The sequence below is a fragment of the Rhipicephalus microplus genome, chromosome 7, assembly GCF_043290135.1.
Source record: "Rhipicephalus microplus isolate Deutch F79 chromosome 7, USDA_Rmic, whole genome shotgun sequence".
NCBI classification, from domain to species: domain Eukaryota; kingdom Metazoa; phylum Arthropoda; class Arachnida; order Ixodida; family Ixodidae; genus Rhipicephalus; species Rhipicephalus microplus.
In genome coordinates this window covers 2,085,211-2,101,658 of record NC_134706.1, presented here as the reverse complement: position 1 = coordinate 2,101,658, position 16,448 = coordinate 2,085,211, and the positions used below count along the sequence as shown (strand labels likewise).

General features: G+C 42.8%; 1 protein-coding gene across 5 annotated transcripts in view; it reads left to right on the top strand.

The window, feature by feature from the left end:
• The first annotated feature begins 538 nt into the window (after positions 1 to 538).
• The window catches only part of LOC119179509 (uncharacterized), a 33,082-nt gene continuing 17,172 nt past the window's right edge, over positions 539 to 16,448 (top strand). For 2 of the 5 annotated variants that reach the window (XM_075868447.1, XM_037430596.2), the window contains exons 1-4: positions 539 to 773; positions 7,762 to 7,874; positions 10,295 to 10,407; positions 14,772 to 14,947. In XM_075868447.1, the coding sequence (XP_075724562.1) occupies positions 10,298 to 10,407; positions 14,772 to 14,947 (286 nt within the window). In that variant the 5' untranslated portion in view covers positions 539 to 773; positions 7,762 to 7,874; positions 10,295 to 10,297. Of the gene's footprint in view, positions 774 to 868; positions 1,056 to 7,761; positions 7,875 to 10,294; positions 10,408 to 14,771; positions 14,948 to 16,448 lie in introns of those variants that run through there. The other 3 variants (XM_037430593.2, XM_075868446.1, XM_037430595.2) reach the window with 3 other exon arrangements.

Genomic DNA, 16,448 nt, shown 5'->3' with positions numbered 1-16,448 from the left:
AGATAGATAGACAGACAGACAGACAGACAGACAGACAGACAGACAGATAGATAGATAGATAGATGGATAGATAGATAGATAGATAGATAGATAGATAGATAGATAGATAGATAGATAGATAGATAGATAGATAGATAGATACTGCTGATACGGTCAAACACGCTGAAGTACGTTAAGAAATGCGATCACATTTAAAATCTGGCTGCGCCTTGGACATTGTGGGTACATTTGGTCGAAGAGGTTATACTGAAGCTTATAACCTCCTTGCATTTTGTAGCCCTCTCCCTACCTCACGTGGGTGAGGCAAATTGAAGTAGAACATCTCTCCCACTCTCTTTTCTGGTAACTTACACTTCTGTAACTCTATCCCAGCTGATAGTCTCCTCGCTTTTCAAGTTTTTGAAGACTTGTGCATTTTAATAATGCAAGATTGTGTTCATTTTGATCCTTAAATTTCGCGCTCAATTTCCAAAAACGCAAAAAAAAAGTTGACTGAGTCACATCGTTATCGGCATCAGTAGCAAGCTCAGTAGAACAAAAAAAGAGGCCACAGAAGAAAAAAATAAATTGAGAGGTTATTGAGTGATAAGCGTGCGTAATGTGTGATGATCCAATGCATCAAAGGTGATCAGTGTGCCGCAAAAATGCCACTCATGTAAAAGAACTGAAACATTCGTCAATGAAAATTCTTCCACACCGTTTTCTTGCGTCGCCACATTCATCTGCGAAGTCGTAGTGGGTCGCAGGTCAGCTGAAAAGGCTCGTTCGCACGTGTGAGTTGTGCATGCATCGACAGCACCTAGTCAGCCTTGTTTCACTCTTGTTACTCGCTGTTTCGAGCGGCTTGTGTGTGTGTGTGTGTGTGTGTGTGTGTGTGTGTGTGTGTGTCTGGCCGGCATTTCAGGCGCTGCACGTCGACATCGTCTCACGGACTCGACCACTTACTTTTAACTGCCTCGACGTGTGCTGGATAGACCAAATTGCATAGACAAACTAGATTGAGACGGCTGTTATGGCCCCAACGATGTGCAGCTTCCTCCCATAGTTAAGTGAAAGTACGGTTACGACATGGTTGCGTTGTTCTAGAAGGGCATAGTATAGTGAAGCCAGTGTTAGAAGCGTGACGATGTTAACTAGCGCGATTTGCAAGTGCTGCGCGCACGTTTCAGTCACCACGACCGCAACGCCGAATGGTCGTGATCGTTGTGGGAACTGACAACACGCGCCTAGGGGCCGAGGCTCATATGATGATTGATTTATTTGTGGGGTTTAACGTCCCAAAACCACCATATGATTATGAGAGACGCCGTAGTGGAGGGCTCCGGAAATTTCGACCACCTGGGGTTCTTTAACGTGCGCCCAAATCTGAGCACACGGGCCTACAACATTTCCGCCTCCATCGGAAATGCAGCCGCCGCAGCGGGATTCGAACCCGCGACCTGCGGGTCAGCAGCCGAGTACCTTAGCCACTAGACCACCGCGGCGGGGCAGGCCGAGGCTCATAGAAGTGGCAAGGTTCTGTGTGCTATGTTGGGCGTTGCATAAGTCGGTTGCCAGATTTAGGAGTATTTGCTCCTGCAGTTACGCTGTTCCCGTATAGTTCCTGTATAATCCATTGTGTCTGTGCGGTCTGTAGACACAGTGGTTTTACTTAGCGTCCCGTGTGTGTTGCAGAAGTGTCAGCTCCCCTTTTTTCGCTGTATGTTCCGTTCTAATATTAGCAGATCAGACTCGATAGTGGCCCCGGAAGCAGGGAATTTGCGAGTTTGGACTGGAAGTAGGGAACCCACGTGCAACGACGAATTCGTCGGGGGACTGAACTGCGTTGCTAAACTCAACACACAGCGTGGGAACCATATATTGTTGTCGGTTAAGTATGAATACCTTCGTTGGTGAGCGTAGCTGTGTGGTGACCCAGGCGACTTGTGCTCATCACGGACGCTGGCAAAATATTGACAACCCTGAAGCTGCACGTATGTTGCTGGCACCCTAGTGACACAGGCACAGCACGGACGCTTGCAAAACACTGAGAACCCCCAAGCGACACGTAGTTTACTGGCACCCTATAGTAACACGGGCACAACACGTGCACTTACAAAAAGCGAAAGCCAATGGGAAAACATTACTGGGAAGTTTAACTGTACGAGAAAACATAGCCGCCAGATTCAGTGGCATTCCGGCAATACTGCTTCCCCCCAAATCTGGCAAGGACTTATGCAACGCTATATTCTAGGCACTATTGGCCTTGAGATCTTGGAGTGGCGCCCTCTCCCGTGCGACGTCACTTCGTGGACTCCACTCTCAACTGCGCTGCAGCAGCCGCTGTTCCTGTGCGCAGATCGTCTGCTTCTGGCAAAAACTTTGTCGAACAGCTTCACGAGGGTTAACTAACACCCACAACGAATGTTTTCGAGTGCAATTATAAATTTGTTTTAGTTGTGGCCCCATTGACAGGGCCAAGAAACCTCTCACATGACCAACGAGCACATTGATGCCGCTGACCGTATTGCTGGTGACAAAGTGAAACTACGTGTGAATGTTCTCGCTCGTTATCTGCAGTTTATGCTGTGTGATACTTATTAGTTCGAGTGTTTTAAAATTTCAATAAACGTGGCTTTCTCCGGCCTCTACAAGCATTAGATACAGCTTGTGAGACATCTCAGTATCTCATTGATGGCACAATGGTGTACGACTTTGTTGAACACGTAGTTGAGGCCGTCTATGGAGATCGCATCACCGTTGCCATTATGGTCCTGCAAACACGTCGACTTGCGAACCTGGCACACAATGTCCCCGTGGCGATCGAGTGCTGCACAGTGGCGAAGTACTGCTCTGTGTCTCAGTGTACTTCCTCCACCCGTGAAAAGGACGTTAGCTTTCACAGCAAGGAAATAACGCATGAGATACTTAGTGCTTAGCAGCTGTTTAAATCACTGCTTCGGCAATTGATCGACTGTTCTTGGCATCTACTAGAAATGCAAAGCAGCATGAAATTACCAAATGTGAGATAATCCCGCTCGGATTGCAGGTATAGGCGACGGCAGGGCGCAAGCCCGTGCTGTATCACAGTAGGAGGAGGCTTTAGGGGCAAGTGCTGCTGTGACTTGGCAAGGGGGCAAGTTCCGCCTGATCGCACCGCCTGGCCAATGCAAATGACTACAGTTTGTATCACTAATCACACTGAAAAAGCCGAGCATTGAGCAAAAAGTGCTCAAGGTCGAATGGTGCACGGGACTTCTTTTTTTGCTTCTGCCATCCCTTCCTGCTTAGTTCCAGCGCTTTTTTTGGGACAAGAGAAGAGAGAATGCAAATGCATCATGCGACGAGTCTTTGTAACTTCACTCACACTTGACGGATTCTTAAAATTTTTTTGCCATTGAATTCGTGAGGCAATAAGCTACTCCTGTGAATTCATTCCATGGTTACTTGAAAAAGTGCTTCAGGGCTCCTTTAAAGTGTTCGCATTGTCTTAGGCAGCAACCTTTAGTGAATGTGCACTAAACAGTGACAGCAGGTTTCACTCACAAATTTATGGTAAGCAGTGCACTAGGTGCCTGCTAGTTTTGATTAGTAAACAATGCATATATGTACGTACACCAACCAAATAAAGCTGTAGTCTCAGATATCCTGCGCTTCTCAGCTGCGCTCACGAGGCGCGCTTACTCAAGGCGATACATAGGCCGCATTATCGGCTCTCTGTCTAAGGGGATTTTACGGAAGGTTTTGGGAGGGCACCTCACCTGGTGTAAGTCGCCTATGCTTGTAGCCTGCGTGCAATGAATGGCTGAAGTTACTAGCGATGCTCTGTAATACGGTTGCAAGTTTATCGAAGAGTGATGTGTAGAGCGGGTATAGCGAAATTAACTGTTAGTGAACTACTTGCTGCACACGGTCGAAGAAGGCATGGGGTGCTTTTTCTTTCTCAGTTTGGCTATACACTTCTTCCCCAGCTTCGGATCCTTAGAATAGTTGTGAAAGCTAAAGGTCGTTTCACATAACACTAAATGTAGCAATTTTCAGTCTGCGAATTCGCTCACAGCAACAGAAAAGCAGTTAGCTCCTGCCACAGCGGTCTGCGGTGAGCTACTAATATCTTGGGAATTTTCGCTCTGATCGCAGCGGCGGGAGATATTTCTGTTTGGGACCTGTTAAAATAGGGTCGGGCCAGCCATGCTGTCGAAATCTGATCTACGTGTTTGTTTTGATAATGGCCGCTGTTGCGCATTATAAAGCGTAGTTAGATTGGAAAGTAATATCATGATGCACTGATTGTTTTGTTATATTTGAAAAGTTCTAGTGTCTGCCACGACAAACGGTGGCAAGAAATGTTGCTCGCCCCTTCAGTCACAGTGCGAAAATCGCGGATAGTTCGCGGTCCATGTGAAATGAAACTGCCATTAGCTGCGGTTGCGAACAGAGTGATTAGAGCGAACGAAACGATTTTTTTTGCTGCGATCGTCACATGTGAAACAGCCTTAACGCCCTTTTCATGGGTGGGTGATCATATAGACGCACAGATCAGTACTTCACCATGGCGGAGCACTTGCCATGGAGACAAGCAGCTGCAGTTTTAAGAAACAAAACGCTGTGCTTTTGAAATGAGCGTTACAAGTGGGCACGCATGGTACAATATAACCAATTGAACTACTACTTTGTAGAGTTTTACCACGGCAGTGGTTTTTACACGGCGCTGCGCCTCGAAAGTGCCTGAATTTTCAAAGTGACGTCATACAAGGGCAGTTCGCAGCACCGCCATCGGTCGCACATCAGCAATGCCAAACGAATGCCTCCTCTAGAAAGATGCCTGTAACGGGAGCCAAAAAGCTAGTTTCTGGCCCTTTCCTGTTCTCTCCTCCTCCGCTCCCCCAAACAGTGCCGGCGATGAGTGCTCACTGTGGTGACGGCTTTAAACCTCGTGGCCTCTGAGATCATTCGATACATTTTGTGCAATTATTTCCGTCATGCCAGCGTCACAGCCATGAAAAAAACTCTGAGTCTAACCGACTTATCGTTCCGTCGAAAATGCTCTCGCCTTTCTCTTTTTCATAAAATTTATCATTACAATCCATCTTTAAAAGAGAGCCTTCTCTCTTCTCCCTCTTACATTTCACCTCGTTTCGATCATTGCTTTAAAGTAGGGGTGCCATTTTGCCGAACAAACCACTACAGTGATTCCTTCATTCCCAGAACAAGCAAAGACTGGAACTGCCTTTCCGCTGCCACCGCATCCCTCATCGACCCTGCAAACTTCAAACTCTCCATTTTGCAGCAATTGTAACATTTCGCTTACTTTTTGTTGTATAACCTCCACTCCTTTCTGTAAAGCCTTCGGGCATGGAAGGTATTCAAATAAATAAATTAAAGCAATGTCTACTGCCATCCCGGAGGCAACACAGTCATGCCTCCATGATGACGCCGCTTTCCAATTCAGGGAAAGTAGTAGTGCCAGCTGCAAGCACTTCTTGTGGAGAAAGCACTGAACCACAAGGAAACTCTCGTCCCCATGAAAAAGTGGGTGACGTCGCAGGCATCTTTCTAGAGGAGGCATTGGCCCAACAGAACCTTGCCACTTCTACAGAGCAAATGCCCAAAAGGCCAAAAACGAAACGTTTGTGCATTGTGAAGCCTTGCTTTGCCATAACGAACAAGCTTATCTGCACGCTTGTAAACAGCGTGCGTAAAAAACTGTCGCATATCCAGCAGCGTGGGCAAACGCCGGAGCTAAATGTCTCATACACAGTGCATCACGTGTGCTTGTATTGTGGTGTTTTGGAGCGTAGCAATCAGGGAAATGTTGAGATTAGAATTGGTGAATCATTATACAGTCTGTATGACGTGTTTGTGCAAAGCTGTACTTTGTTTTCTCACTCGTAGTCATTATCAAATATGTACTGTCGACATGTCAACAGCAAAACTTTGCGGGATGTGCAGCCCAGGGCGGAGCGGTGGAAAACTGGATTGCTGCGCCGCCCATAGAGTTTCCTAAAATTAACTAGAGGGAACTCTGGCGCTGCGAGCGTTCAGCGACCATGGGAATTTCGGGCAGTACATCGATTTGCCTAGTCTTCGTGCTTGTGGGAGGCGAATGCACTTGTGGCTTCGTTTATTGCTCTGTTTTGTTTTTGTTTTTGTTTTTTCAAATGAAAGAACAAATCGTTTAGAACTTCGTGACTCAATTTGAAATGGTGATCCTAAATGGTGAAGGTGGGGTAGCATAACTGATAAACTATTACTGATTGTTATTCATGACAAGACAGCTTCAAGCCATGCGAAGCCATACAGAATGTAAAATATGAGGATTAGGCAAATTCCTGTACTACCCTTAATTTCCGTACTCGCTGAAGCGCCATGCGTTGCAGCTTTCCTAGACACTAGTGCTAGAGTTCCCTTTAGTGTATTATTAAGAAACTCTATGGCGCTGCTTACTGTGCCGCGGCATTGTGTCGAGGCTACCGTACACGGCCTCGGGATGGCATGGCCGATAACCTCAAGACCATGGTGCACGTCATGGCAGGCAGCGCAGCAGTCCAGTTTTCTGCTGCTCCGCCAGGCACTGCACATCCCACAAGCTTTTGCTGTTGACAGTACACTACTCACAGATTGAAACGCAACAGTGGCACAGCATATGATTTCCTAACAGTACACTAGGCAGAAATCTGCCGTGTGTGTCTGTGGGAGCTGCAACTCGTAGCGCTTCAGCCAGCATGAAAATGACGGGTAACACACGGATCTTTGTTTAGCTTCGTTCTTTCAGCTCCATGTGGCCTGCAACCGCTATGTCACCAGATGAAGTTTAGCAAATGTTCAGTGGTTATGTTTAATCACATCAACCTTTTCAGCCTCACCAATTCAATTAGGCTCATGAAGTTCAAAATGATCCATTATTTTATCTGAAACAAAAGTGATAACACAACAGTCACAAGTGTGTTTGAAGCTGCAAGCGCAAAGATGAGGCAAATTCACCTATCTGTCATTCCCATGGTGGCTGAATAATGGCAATGCCACATTTCCCTCTAGTAAATATTGCAGGAGACTGTATGGCCGCTGGTACAAGCAGCGCCACCTGTGTATGCCAGTGGATCCGAACTGTCACATTATGGCTTGGAGTCTGAGCATTCTAAACTAAAAAAGCGGTGCCAGGGTAGCAATTGCAGAATGATTCTATTCTTTTTTTCTGTGTTTTTTGCTGCCATTAACCGTCTGTGCTTGGTCCAAGTGTGCCATTAGCCATCTCCAATTGGTCAAAAACAAAGACAGAGAATGGCGGTGAAAAGCATAGAAAAAAAAAAAGAATAGAATTGCTCCGCAACTGCACCCCAGGATTCTTTTTACGGGGGTGTGTGGGGGGAGGGAACGCCCATGACGAGAAAGTTCGTTCAGGGGGTCAAAATGGTTAATTGGGCAAGTTGGTGATTCACGAAGTACGAGCGAATAACTGAGGGCTGTCTATGTTAGCCACTTGTGCTACCTTTCAGGAGGGGAAATAGTGCATTGTGTTCTGACTTGTATTTCCTCTTGGAGCAACAAAGGCAAGCTGGCGGTAATTCGAGAATGCCAGAGGCACAAAGTCATAAATGACCCCTGTAATAAGTGAACACCATTAGTCACAAATTTTGGATTATACTGGTCTGCATTATTTCGTGTGTCACGTCTCTGTTCTTTGTACGGTGTTCACGCTTGACAAGCTTTTTTTGTTGCTTTTAGCAGTTAAAAAAAAAAGTACGAGTGTGGGACTGATGATCTTATAATTAATGTTTTCAGGTAATGTCCAATAAATATCCGCACTACCGATACTGCTCCGTGTCCTGGTGCAAGAACAGTGGACGAATAAACAAGCCCGGACTGCACTTCTTTCGTATCCCAGTAGACAGCAGGTATGCTTCGGTGCTCAGTTGTAAAACAAGTGTACATTGAAGGTACACTAAAGGATTGCAAAGAATCAATTAGGTTTAGCAAATGTGCTGTGCAAACTTTAAAGCCATTACATTCATCATATTATGTTTAATAATCAAGGTAGATGTTTTTTTAATTGCAATAGCTATGTTGGTAGATTTTTCGTGTTGTGGTTGTGTCCTGGATACATATATGTATGTATATGCAGTCAAACCACGTTATAAAAAACTGGCATCTTACACGAAAATAAGTTCATTATATCTGAAAACTTGTTATAAAGGTATATTACCAACACTGTGTCTATTGCAAAACTATTCTTTGTTTACTTCATTATATTCAATATTTTGTTATATCTATATTACATCGAGGTTTGACTGTATATAATAAAAGCAAACAACAAAATTAATGGGAAGCAGAAAATTCTAAAGCATCCCACTGGGCCCCTCTCCCTGTAGCACCCTACAACTCAACCATGCATGTGCTGACATAACAACAATGAGCTATGTATATACTACTGGTGCAGATTTACAAGGAGCTTGAGCATGTTATGCAATGCTCCTACATTTTCTTTCAGTTTGAAAACTGCCTCTGATACACGAAATAATGAACATTTTTGACGTTTTAGCATTCTGGAGTTTTCAGAGGGTGATAGCCTAAACTAAACTAACCATGGGAATTTCGGGCAGTACATCGATTTGCCTAGTCTTCGTGCTTGTGGGAGGCGAATGCACTTGTGGCTTCGTTTATTGCTCTGTTTTGTTTTTGTTTTTGTTTTTTCAAATGAAAGAACAAATCGTTTAGAACTTCGTGACTCAATTTGAAATGGTGATCCTAAATGGTGAAGGTGGGGTAGCATAACTGATAAACTATTACTGATTGTTATTCATGACAAGACAGCTTCAAGCCATGCGAAGCCATACAGAATGTAAAATATGAGGATTAGGCAAATTCCTGTACTACCCTTAATTTCCGTACTCGCTGAAGCGCCATGCGTTGCAGCTTTCCTAGACACTAGTGCTAGAGTTCCCTTTAGTGTATTATTAAGAAACTCTATGGCGCTGCTTACTGTGCCGCGGCATTGTGTCGAGGCTACCGTACACGGCCTCGGGATGGCATGGCCGATAACCTCAAGACCATGGTGCACGTCATGGCAGGCAGCGCAGCAGTCCAGTTTTCTGCTGCTCCGCCAGGCGCTGCACATCCCACAAGCTTTTGCTGTTGACAGTACACTACTCACAGATTGAAACGCAACAGTGGCACAGCATATGATTTCCTAACAGTACACTAGGCAGAAATCTGCCGTGTGTGTCTGTGGGAGCTGCAACTCGTAGCGCTTCAGCCAGCATGAAAATGACGGGTAACACACGGATCTTTGTTTAGCTTCGTTCTTTCAGCTCCATGTGGCCTGCAACCGCTATGTCACCAGATGAAGTTTAGCAAATGTTCAGTGGTTATGTTTAATCACATCAACCTTTTCAGCCTCACCAATTCAATTAGGCTCATGAAGTTCAATATGATCCATTATTTTATCTGAAACAAAAGTGATAACACAACAGTCACAAGTGTGTTTGAAGCTGCAAGCGCAAAGATGAGGCAAATTCACCTATCTGTCATTCCCATGGTGGCTGAATAATGGCAATGCCACATTTCCCTCTAGTAAATATTGCAGGAGACTGTATGGCCGCTGGTACAAGCAGCGCCACCTGTGTATGCCAGTGGATCCGAACTGTCACATTATGGCTTGGAGTCTGAGCATTCTAAACTAAAAAAGCGGTGCCAGGGTAGCAATTGCAGAATGATTCTATTCTTTTTTTCTGTGTTTTTTGCTGCCATTAACCGTCTGTGCTTGGTCCAAGTGTGCCATTAGCCATCTCCAATTGGTCAAAAACAAAGACAGAGAATGGCGGTGAAAAGCATAGAAAAAAAAAAAGAATAGAATTGCTCCGCAACTGCACCCCAGGATTCTTTTTACGGGGGTGTGTGGGGGGAGGGAACGCCCATGACGAGAAAGTTCGTTCAGGGGGTCAAAATGGTTAATTGGGCAAGTTGGTGATTCACGAAGTACGAGCGAATAACTGAGGGCTGTCTATGTTAGCCACTTGTGCTACCTTTCAGGAGGGGAAATAGTGCATTGTGTTCTGACTTGTATTTCCTCTTGGAGCAACAAAGGCAAGCTGGCGGTAATTCGAGAATGCCAGAGGCACAAAGTCATAAATGACCCCTGTAATAAGTGAACACCATTAGTCACAAATTTTGGATTATACTGGTCTGCATTATTTCGTGTGTCACGTCTCTGTTCTTTGTACGGTGTTCACGCTTGACAAGCTTTTTTTGTTGCTTTTAGCAGTTAAAAAAAAAAGTACGAGTGTGGGACTGATGATCTTATAATTAATGTTTTCAGGTAATGTCCAATAAATATCCGCACTACCGATACTGCTCCGTGTCCTGGTGCAAGAACAGTGGACGAATAAACAAGCCCGGACTGCACTTCTTTCGTATCCCAGTAGACAGCAGGTATGCTTCGGTGCTCAGTTGTAAAACAAGTGTACATTGAAGGTACACTAAAGGATTGCAAAGAATCAATTAGGTTTAGCAAATGTGCTGTGCAAACTTTAAAGCCATTACATTCATCATATTATGTTTAATAATCAAGGTAGATGTTTTTTTAATTGCAATAGCTATGTTGGTAGATTTTTCGTGTTGTGGTTGTGTCCTGGATACATATATGTATGTATATGCAGTCAAACCACGTTATAAAAAACTGGCATCTTACACGAAAATAAGTTCATTATATCTGAAAACTTGTTATAAAGGTATATTACCAACACTGTGTCTATTGCAAAACTATTCTTTGTTTACTTCATTATATTCAATATTTTGTTATATCTATATTACATCGAGGTTTGACTGTATATAATAAAAGCAAACAACAAAATTAATGGGAAGCAGAAAATTCTAAAGCATCCCACTGGGCCCCTCTCCCTGTAGCACCCTACAACTCAACCATGCATGTGCTGACATAACAACAATGAGCTATGTATATACTACTGGTGCAGATTTACAAGGAGCTTGAGCATGTTATGCAATGCTCCTACATTTTCTTTCAGTTTGAAAACTGCCTCTGATACACGAAATAATGAACATTTTTGACGTTTTAGCATTCTGGAGTTTTCAGAGGGTGATAGCCTAAACTAACTTATTATTTCACTTTAGTGTACCTTTATTAAAGAGACTGTACAGGGTGCATTTCTAGCAGTGATACAAGAGTCATTAAGGTGCTACATTTTATTGCGAGGCATTGATTACAAATGATCATTGGTGACAGAAGCTAAGAAGGAAGAAAGAAAAAGACCTTTGCGTGTGCATTACAAGTACTAGGCAGGATCTAACAAATGTGCAACGAATTTTGGAGCTTACACTTTTTAAAGCGCACCTCTTAGGTGCCCGTTCCTGTGTTGAGTGCATTGCCATCACCTTCGGTGGCACAACCGGTAGACAAGAAATAAAATTAAATGAGAAAAAAAAAGATACCAAGATTCAATGGAATTTGAACCCTCGTCTTTTGCTTGGCAGTCAAGTATTCCTCCACAAAACCACACTGGGGCTTGAAACCCGTCTGCAAAAAAGATCCTGTAGACGCATCGTGTTGGACAAGGAATTGCATTAACCTATGTATTAACTAAATCAAATCGAGTTTATTTCACACTCTGTAGTACAGAAAGAGAGGACTGGAAAAAAAAACTTTACTACAGCTTGACTAATTCACAGCCCCATAAAAAAGCACAAAAATAAATGAAACGTCTGAGCGGTAGGAGCACCCCAATAAACATAGCAATATGACACCTCTTGGGCACTCCACTACAACAGGATGTACACATTGTAATTGTGATTTTTATACACGTGCATACTGCAGATCGCAAATGAAGTTTTAACATTGGATGCAAAAAAAAAATGATAACGTGATTGTCATCCAGAAAACAATATAAAGCACATAATACACTGCATACAAAAAGACATTATTATATGGATTACAAAATTATTGTCCTAAAGGTGTCTACATACCATTGAGATAAGCAAATAGATGTATAAAAGTTTTGATTTGGCACTAAAAAAAACCTTGTTACAGAATCTGCTGATGATTTGAAGACTAAGTGTTATATCTCTGCAAATAATTCATGCATATCGTGATATGAGCAGTAGAATATATCGATTTCAGGTCATAGTTATTCAGAAGAGATGAGAGAGTGTAAGATAGGTGTTGCTTGCCAGAGTTCAAGATGGTATATCTACCACCTTTTCTTTCCATGCCGAGGGGGGTAGTTTAGATTCCCGGCACGGGGGGTAGGTTGACTACACTGTGTGAATTTCTTATGTGCTCCAATCTAAATTTTTGACAGTATATATAATTATATAACTGGGGAACCTTAATTATTCCCAAACCACAAAGTAATGGTTTGATAGATGCCGTAAAATGAGTATTAAATGTATGTCTTATGCATTTTTTCTCTAGCATCTATATTTTATCAACAGTAATAGCAGCCATTGCACCTCATACCATTTTACAATAGTTAAAATGTGAATGATATACCAAAGCTTAATATTTCTTTAACCAAATACCTAATCCGACCTATTTCCCCGGTTACTTGAAAGGATAGAAAAGAGCGCCGTAACTACTTCTAGGTTGCGCAGTTTGTACATTGAGTTATGTCCAACCAACTTGCCCAAGTTTTCACGCTTCATAACATGTCCCAAATCTTGATACCAGATCATGTTTTCTTAAAAATTGTGCCAAGGCTTTTAAAATGGTCAAACGGTGGTATGCTAGGGCACATGCCTTCAAACATTTAATAATAAATTTTTTCCTTTCAAAACCAAACCAAACAATCTCAATTGTGTGAGTACTCAGAGTTATGTTTTGGGGAGATGGAATTTTTTTGTTATCAGCCCAAAATATAAGAGCTTTCATTTTGTTTTCATTAATATGCATAGCATTTTCTGCTGATCATCTCTCTAGTGCTTTTATTGTTTTGTTACAAGTTCTTATAGGCTCGTTGATGTTATGCCCTCAAAAGAATATTTATTTATTTATTTATTTATTAGAATACCCTCAGGGCCCGTAGGGCATTACAGAGGGGGTGGGTACAACATATATAACACACAAGAAAAAAAGACAAAATAAAGAAACAAGTATCAGATGCGCAAATCAGGAAGGCAACATAAGTCAACTAAAAATGTATAAGAATTCAAGCACATACAAGACAAAGATAGATAATGAAAACTGCGTATAGTTACAAGCATTGCTGAGAAATTGCAGTCTTGAATAACAAAGGGTCTGTTATTGATACAACGGAAGAGGGAAGGTGGTTCCAATCGGCGGCTGTTTTCGGTAAGAAGGCTGCTGAAAAGAATTTGGTGCGGCAAAACGGAATGGCAACCTTATGCTGATGATCAATGCGCGATGAGTGGTATGACGGTTGTGAAATGAGGTCTCGCTTCATTGAATATACTAGTACTATTGGCATATATAACATATTTGGCCTCATTTCAAATAATTATAATATCGTCAAGATACTATATGTTAAATAATATTGGTCCCTAACTACTGTTTTGCAGCACTCTGCATAGCACAGGTTGCACACTGTAGAAAGAATTCTTTATGCATACAGCTGGTTGTCTGCTAGATAGATAAGAATCATAAGTGATAGGGCCTGGTCTTGAATACGATAGCAGTGTAGTTTTTCTAGCAGAATTTTATGATTAACTAAATCAAAGGCAATGGAAGAGTCCATAAAAACTCTGAGAACAAGTACCTTTTCTTCAAGTTTTCAGTATGTACTCTTTTTGCTCCAGAAAATCTAGTTCAGCAGATTTATTTTTCTAAATCTATTCTGATCAGGCTTAAGTAAATTGTGTTTCTCCATAAAATTTGAAACTCGTGTATGTAAAATTTTTTTTGAAGTCCTTTGAGAACGCAGGAAAAATTGACACCGGTCTTTAATTACCAAAATAATTTTGAACACCTTTTTTATAAGGTACATTTCCTTTTGCCAATTGCATATTGACAGGAATAACAATCTTTGTTAAGTAGCCATTAAAAATATGTGCTAAAATAAGAGTCATAACATCAGAGACTTCAGTTCTGTCAACATCGCAACTGGTACTATTTTTTTATACCTTTTATTGTTGACAGACCTTTGTGGCCGGTGATAAGAGACAACTACAAAGACTGAATATAGTATGAGAGTGAAATAACAACCAGCCATCACATGTAGGACAAGTGTCTGGTTCCCACCCACTGCATAAGCCATCGTCACCAGCCAGTGGCAGCATAGACAAACTGAACATAATATCTTGCGTGCACCTCGCTTATCGGCAAGGAGACAAATAATGGCGCAGTGGGTGCTGTCCTACTTCATAAGAATTATGAGTATATACCTTGTAAAAAGCCGAAACTTCAAACACATTTGGCCTCATTGTGAAGCTGTGCTCGTATTAGCAGATTAGACAGTATAGTGATTCTTGATTATTTTTTTTTTACAGAAGAAACATACTGCTTCACTACAGTCACAAACAGAGAAAGAAGTTGGGGCTGAATAATATTCATTTTGAGGGTTCATTCTAGATGCCTAAAGCACCACAGGAAGAAATAATCCCTCAGTATGACGAACTCAGTATGACCCTCAGTATGACGAACCAACTGGCCCAACAACAAGTACTTCTAAATATTCATTTTGTTTCCGTTTATTGCCGGGACACTATATCTAGTGTGTAGACAAAAGAATCTTGGAACCACGTAATCACCTTTGCAAGATCGCACTCTTGAGTTATCACCTGTGAAAGCTTTCTTGCTCATCTTTGGTTTATGCATGCCTGTACAGGTTGGCAGCATGGGTGGCCTACACGGGAAGGCAGGACTTGAAAACAAAGTCAGCCAATTTGCTAAAAAACTACAGAGTGTGCAGTGACCATTTCACCGACCGCGACTTCATGAATAATGTGATCCGTGACAGGCTCACAAGGCAGGCCGTGCCATCCGTTCCTTCTGATACAAAAGGTGAGCACGTTATTCTAGCATAGATTTGATGGACCATACATGCATGATTGTAAGTTAACTCAGATTAATATGTCAAATCCCCCACAAATCGTGCATTAAAACATTAGGGCAGCTTTGCCCTTGTACCATGCCTGAATCTGGGTGACCTTCGTCAGCCAAGCCTAGCCTAGATACAGCTACATGAGAGGGACTGTTAAGCCTAGCGAAGCCAGCTTGAGTCCCTCTCTCTTTATTTCTTCTTGTTTATTTCTCTCTTTCTGTCTCTTGCTATCCTTTTGTCAATTTAGGATAACACAGAGCTTAGCTAATTGGTAAGTATTGGCAGGGGTGCTATCACCCCCTGTAAGGTCGTTTGCGCCTCGTGACACGCGTGTGTCTCTCGAATAGGTCGCATTTAGGGTTAGCAACAATCGAGCGATAGGTGGCGCTGCAGTTGCACGCAAGTTCATCATCATCATGGTCAGCGCAGTTGTGCCAGCAGTGACAGCCGGCGGCGAGGCTGGGTGGTGGCACATGAAACATCAGCGGACCTCTCTGGCGTAAGCAATTGTCTTGCATGGTGGGTTCATAGGGACGGCACCGCGGGTCATCTCCCGTGGGCCCCTCGTGGTGAGTCGAGCGTTTCGTGGTGAATCGAGCGTTGGCGACGCCACCTTCGCGTTACCTTGTGTTTGTTGTTATGTCAATTCAGTGTATTGGAATATTGTATAAGGTTATGGCTAGTGTATTGATCACTAGTGATGTATGTAAGCATGTTGATAACAAGTGATGCATTTGATTTGGCTGACGATATGGTCTATGTAAAAGCGATTGAATAAATTTACTCGATGTTTTGGTATGGCGACTGCGTCTGCTGTGTCCGTGTGTTTTGAAAGCGGGCTCTCAATTCGAGACCCCACACTATTCACTATACTGTGAGACAGAGCATGCAAACCCAGACAGCACAAAGAAGCCACTATACCACAGCGGCCGACTAACTGCAAAGGTGGCCAATGTCGGGAAAAAAAAAGAAAAAACGAAAACTTGTCTGTGCGTAACCTTGCAACAGGCAAACAAAATCAATCCAGCAGCTGTGGGGATTTATGTGCCAGATGACTGTTTAGGCATTTGATTTTTTTATGGAAGTTCATTGACGTTTGACTCTTGCATCTGCTACCGCTATTATCAAATGCCATACCTCAATCACTACACGCCTTTTTTTATTCATTCCTGTGCAACTTTACGGGCATGCGCAGTTTAGTGCCACAAAGCCTCTCAAATGTACCCGAGATGGTGATTAAGAACATGCAAAGACTCACTGAGGCTATTAATTTAATTTAGATGTGAGGGATTTAGAAATCTTGGTGTGGGTTTTTCAAGATGATTTCAAGGTTTTCTGTATTTCCTGTGTACTTCTGAGGGCCGCAAGTTTTACTTTGATAAATGTTGTGTATTATTATCTGAATCATGCCCGAGTGCATCGCCCAAAACCATTCGTAATTGTAACACACATGTAGTCAGT